At 43.8% G+C, this 6,382-nt stretch overlaps 1 protein-coding gene across 1 annotated transcript in view; it reads left to right on the top strand.

Annotated features, from left to right (window-relative positions):
* Nucleotides 1–331: 331 nt before the first annotated feature.
* The window catches only part of NRBF2 (nuclear receptor binding factor 2), a gene marked incomplete at its 5' end in the record, with an annotated part of 11,207 nt that continues 5,156 nt past the window's right edge, over nucleotides 332–6,382 (top strand). Inside the window, one exon of the mRNA XM_081328620.1 lies at nucleotides 332–424. Within this exon, the coding sequence (XP_081184746.1) occupies nucleotides 332–424 (93 nt within the window). The remainder of the gene's footprint in view (nucleotides 425–6,382) is intronic.

Raw genomic sequence — 6,382 nt, 5'->3', positions numbered from 1 at the left:
CATCAAACTTAACTAAGGTTAAAGTATCTAACAGCACTGTACACTAAAGAAAATAAATGGGTATTAATGACACTCTGAACAATTGGCTTCAGTTTTCTACCGTCTTTAATAATCACTCACAGAAGTATGCCAAAGACTTGGCTCCTTCCTACGTTTCATTAATAAAATTACTTGATTAATGGCTGCAATAATATATCAGGCATATGATATGTTCACATTAAATGTTAATCAACAATAGCTACATTCAGAAAACATTAAGTAAATCATGACGGATGAGGCAATATTGCCCCTTAGTTGAGGAGAGCCTGCCACACACCGAGGAGCAGCCGTGATGTCTCAGGAGCCACAGCCGAGGGTCCGTCAGGCCCAGGCGCTGCCTGGAAGAGGAGCTGGACGCTGCCTCCATCCTTCGCAGAGGCAGACGGTGAGATGCAAGCCCTCCCAGGCCCAGTTCCAAGGCTCAGTTCCAACTGGATCAAGGCACAACCGATGCGTTTCCTATCACGGGGCTTGTCATGAACAAGCAAGGCTGGGCTGCCTGTTGCCACAAAGCACAATCAGGCATTTCAACAGGGGCTACTGCTATGGCATCCTTCCCCTTGCCCAATCTCCTCTATCACCTCAGCTTATCCCGTTTTATAATTCTGAACAACTTTCTCCCACACAGCTCAGATATCAGCCATTGCGGCAAAATCCAGGAAGTTGTGACCGAAGGTAATTCCTTACTCCGTACCAGAGCATGAGGGCAGGTGGTTGTCCTAACACCTTTAATTAAACAGCCTTGGTGGAGCAGTGGGCTAATGCCTCCTTAAGTAACACCAGCTGCCTGCAATTAGTGCAGGTTCGAGTCCCACCAGGCTCAAGGTTGACTCAGCCTTCCATCCTTCCCAGGTAGGTAAAATGAGGACCCAGATTGTTGGGGGCAATAAGCTGACTTTGTAATAATGCCACTGGGGTGTGTGTGAAAGCCCTAATAAGCAGGCATATACATAGAATGAAGGCTACTGCTAAGTTTGTAAGCCGCCCTGAGTCTTCGGAGAAGGGCGGGATATAAATGGAATTAAAATAAATAAAATAAAAAAAATAAATTTGGCTCAGATTTATTAAGCATCACGTAAGCAAGAAACCTGGGCAGAACTTGAGCTTCAAAGAGATGCTTATCCCACAAATTTAAATTGATTTGCCATTCATTCTTTTACTTTGCAAGAAACCTCGGGAATCACTTCTTACACTGGGGAGCATGGAATGCTTTTAAAAAATGTGATAGTTCCAAGCTCCTTCACTGCATTTTTGTTACAGAATATTGTTCAGAAACCAGACACCTGCATGTTTTCCTTCACCAGCAAGAGTGGTGGTGGCTTCTGAAAAGGGGACGTTCCTAGCTAAGCCCAGGAGCCACCCTGTGTGTGTGTGTGTGTGTGTGTGTGTGTGTGTGTGTGTGTGGCAAAGCAAGGAAGATAGCTGGTGCCAGCCACAGAAAGGAAATCTCTTTTGTCCGAAAAGTGCTCTTCAGAAAGAAAGGCAGGCCCGTTTTTTCTCTCTGGGGTAGAAAGACACTGTGTGGGAGGATATGGAGCCTTGCAACTGAGAAACTTGTCTTCAGCGACATGTCAAGAGAAAAAAAAACCCAACCCAGTCAAAACTCAATGACACAAAGAGGAGAGAAAGAGTCACCCATGCCAGGCAGAGTGTGGGCTGAAGAATTCCATCTCTTAAGGAGAGGACTGTCCGGCAAGCTCTCCTACCCTGCGGGTCAAATGAGGAGTTTGACAGGTGAAAGAGCAAAGAAACGCTTTCCTCCTACTCTCGAATTCCTCTCTAAAATGTGGAGTCCTGCAGGAAGCTCCTCCTTGTTAATGGGGCCAATTGGTGATGCTGGGAGGAAATCGATGCCACGTTAGCATGGAGAGCAGCCATTCTGGAGTGAAAAGACAGTTAGAACCACTAACATTTTAGTCATTTAATATTCTGCTTTTGAATTCAAATAGTAAATCTAAGCAAATTTGACTATTTATCCAAAAGGTTTTTAAAGGAATAAAAAGAAATAAATGCATTAAAAATATTTTTAGGAGAGCTTACCTTGCTACTTATATTGTTATAAAAATGCCGACTGAAAAGAATCTGCTTTTCATTTGCAGCAATCATTAAAATTTGCCCTCGTTTTTAAAAATCAGTTTACTCATAAAGGCCTCCAGCCCTACTTTATTTTTTCACAGCAGTGGAGACAATTGTTACAGAATAGCAGAGTTGGAAAGGGACCTTGGAAGTTTTCCAGTCCAACCTCCTGCTCAATTTTAATCGCATGAGTTCCGCAGAGACGATTAAACTAGTTGTTACCCCCCGTCGATAGGGCTCGCAACTTGGGCGTCCTCCTGGATTCACGACTCAATTTTGATGATCATATAGGAGCCGTGACTAGGGGGGCTTTTGCCCAGGTTCGCCTGGTGCGCCAGTTGCGACCCTATCTGGACCGAGATGCCCTATGCACAGTCACTCATGTGCTCGTGACCTCCCGTTTAGACTACTGTAACGCTCTCTACATGGGGCTGCCCTTGAGGACCACTCGGAGGCTTCAGCTGGTGCAGAATGCGGCCGCGTGAGTTGTGATGGGGGTCTCCCGATACTCCCATGTAACACCTCTACTCCGCGAGCTGCATTGGCTTCCGGTTGCCCTCCGGGTGAAATTCAAGGTGCTGGTGATGACCTATAAAGCCCTAAATGGCTTGGGTCCGGGTTATCTGAGGCGACACCTGCTGCCGGCATCAAGTTCCCTTCGTCCAGTGCACTCCCACAGGGAGGGTCTCCTCAGGGTGCCGCCGGTTAAAGATTGCCGGCGGACGACACCCAGGGATACGGCCTTCTCAGTGGGGGCGCCTGCCCTTTGGAACCAGCTGCCAGTGGAGCTGAGGACTGCCCCCAACCTCTGTTCATTCCGCCGGGACCTGAAGACCTGGCTCTTCGAGCTCTCTGGCCCAGGCTGAGGATTAATCTTATTTTAACTGGGGTTTTATTTATACAGGGACAAATATAATTTTTTTTTAAATTTGTTTTTAACTTTTGTATCTTGGTTTTTTAATTACCCTGTAAACTGCCCTGAGTCCTTCGGGAAAGGGCGGTATATAAATGTAATAAAATAAAAAAAAACTAGAAATACCCACACGTCCCCCTGGATTAAATCAACTTCTTCAATGTCTAGATTCATATCTGAAGTGCCTACTTCAGGTGCTTCAAGTGCCTACTTCCAGGTGCTTTCATTTCCATGCTGAGCCTTAGAAAGAGGCCCAATGGAAGATCACTAGCAGAATGCTTTCCAGCTCCCTTAACAGAACAACAGCCTTGGGGGCTCAGAATTTTCAAGAAGTCATTACAATGGATACTTGGGAAAAGATCTGGGTGAAAAATGTCAAATTTACGCAAGCCCAAAATCTAAGAGAGAATTTTTATAAAATGTTTTATAGGTGGCATTTAGATCCCAAAAAGCTTGCAAGTATGTATCCGAACTACCAGCCTAAATGTTGGAGGTGTGGTGGTGAAGATGCAACGTATTTTCATATATGGTGGACCTGTAAAAAGGTTAAAGCATTTTGGATTAAAATCTGGTGGAATATGCAGAAGATATTTAAGAAAAGGATAAAGTTTTGTCCGCAATTGTTTTTATTGGGCATTACTACTGATACTACTGTTGTGGACACTAAGTTGATGTTGAATTTAATTACGGCAGCAAGACTTTTAGTAGGGCAATATTGGAAGAAGGAAGAACTGCCGACTATAGAAGAATGGACTTTAAAAGTCTCCAACCTGGCGGAAATGGCAAAGATCTCGGCGTATTCGAAAGACCATTCGCAACAGCGATATATTGTGGAGTGGAAAAAATGGATTGATTACATCCAGAATAAATATGGGACTAAAAAGTTTCATTTAGCATTTGAATAAGTATCGATGTGACATTTATATTGTTTGTAGTCATTTTATAAGAGCTAAAGTGCGATAGACCTAATAGTTTATTGTTGTTAGCATATGGTAGTTTATGATTGTTTTTTACTTTTATACCTTGTATTTAGCTCTGGGAAGTCGGGGAGGGGGGAAGGGGAGGGTGGGGAGGGTTGGGTTGGGTTGGAAAGGGGGGGTGGGGGTGGGGAGGGGTTGTTTTGTTAAAAGATAAAATGTATTGAAAAACTTTTCAATTAAAAAAAAACAGCCTTGGCACAACCTTCCTCATGAGGGATTGGGGCTGCATGGGACTTCCCCTACCTCTCTCCCCAAAACCTACTGGCAAATTGCACACTTGAATGCGGGGGGGGGGGGGAGAGATACTCAGTAAGACAGAGGGAGAAAGTATTAAATCTGCAAGTGATTGTATGAGTCTATCAAGAACACTTTTTTTTCCTGGCCCCACCAAGTTTGAATCAGAGTCCTTGCTTTGGTAAATACTCTGATTCAAGTAGCTGAGCCATCTGAAATGGGTCTTCAGGCTTTTGTGAAACCTTAGCATCTTCTTCCCTCGCCCCATTTACACTGGGAATTCCCAAGGGAATGTAAGCACCACAGCAAAAGGAGCTTCTCTTCCGTGTATTTTAAAATAGCTTTTCTTCACTTCTTCGGATTGTGGAGGCCCAAGATTGCTAACCTGCCCAACTGAAGAAGCTTTTTGGATGAGAAGTGAAATGTTTTCAAACTAAAAGACCAAGAAAGTCTAGTTGCCTTTTGGAAAAAAAAAACTCCCTTTTGACTATCATGACCTGAATGATTGAGAATCTCTGTAGACATTCAACCGGCCTCAACATTACATTCTCTGGTTTTGTTGGGACTTGCTGCATTTCAAGCCCAAGGGCTGATGATTCTTCTTCTCAAGAGAGGGGAGACACGAAGCCTGGATCACCAGGGTGTGTGTGTGTGTGTGTGTGTGTGTGTGTGTGTGGGTGTTATCCTCCTGGTATGTGGAATGCATGGTCAACTATGCCAAACTCCCAATTCTCAATATATCACATCTTACTTTTATTCAAAGTAAGTTTCTGTTCATGTATTAAATGCACAGTATTCTTACTTTAAAAAGAGGCAAAGAATTGAAGGGAATGTATTTCTTTCTTTCTAATATTCTATCAACTTTGTTTGCACATGAATGCCTTTGTTTTACTAAAGTTCATCCAGCCACAAATCGATACATTTTGCCACTGTAACAAGATGAACTGTTTCTTGGGGGGGGGGGGGAAACAACCTCTACAATAGCAAAAGGGAGTTTATAAAGCTGAGAATATTATAAGTAGTCTGACAGTAGTAATTTGACTGCTGGTATAGTAATGACACCCCCCTCACACACACACCTACATAGAATTTAACTAGAATGTCTGCAGCCAGATAATGAAAATGTGCCCTTTTAACAAGCAAACTGTCCTATTTCCAGATAAGCATCCTATGGGACCATACCTGTCCTGAAAGATCCACCAGGGCCCCTTCTGTGACAGGGAGCCATAGGGCCAGGCCCAGGAAGAGAGCCTCTTCTGCCCGGGTGCCGGCCGTCATTCCTTCAAAGGTTAGTCCTGCTGGGCTCCTGCTGGGCCCTACACAGCACTGAAAACTTGGTTTTGCCCTCAAGCCTGGAGCCCTGACGGCATGGACGAGCAAATTTCATGGTCTTGGGTTGTGGTCAGTTTGCTGTTGTTTTTAAGCTTGTGGGAGTTTGTTTTTTTTTTACTATTTTTATTGTTTTTTAATGTTAGCAGTCTGGAGTCCTGTATGTGAGATGGGCCACCATACAAACATGTTAAATAAATTGTAGGCAATAGAAGAAAAATGCAGCTTTTCTTCCAAGTGCATCTTTCCCTGATGAATTGTATGGAAACTTAGCAAGTGGAGAATGTCAGCGGGTTAAGAAAAAACACACGTGCGGATCTAAATCCACACTCCAAAGGTAGAATGAACCCAGAAAAAGAAAAAAAAGAAAAACATTTTGGCCAGCTGCAAAACATCCGTGCAAGAGGAGCTGGGAGGGAGGGAACTCTTGTGTAGGAAAGAGCTTGCTTCACAGTATGAATACGTCTTTGGGGAGAGAAAAGGAAAGGGATTGATAAGGCTTATGAGGCTCAAACCAGTCCCCGAAAGTTCTGGCTCAAAATGCAGCATTCACAATAACAGTTTGAACTGGGGAGTGGGGGGGGGGGGCAGATGTAATTCTGCTCAGGCATAAAATAGTTTTAGGTCTTCTCCAGATGTGAGTTTTACCCATTTAAACGTTTTTTGCTTTACTTGCAGGTCAAAATGACCAAGCCACGCCCGCGTGTTCCTTTGTTCTAGCTTTTTTAATTTTACTAAATTCAAATACAACCAACAAGATGAAGGCTTTTCCCAGACGGGACAGTTGAGACTGAGGAGTTGCAGATCAGGA

Source organism: Vipera berus (genome assembly GCF_964194415.1).
Source record: "Vipera berus genome assembly, chromosome: 5".
Lineage (NCBI taxonomy): Eukaryota > Metazoa > Chordata > Lepidosauria > Squamata > Viperidae > Vipera > Vipera berus.
This window is presented reverse-complemented; position numbering and strand designations above follow the sequence as displayed.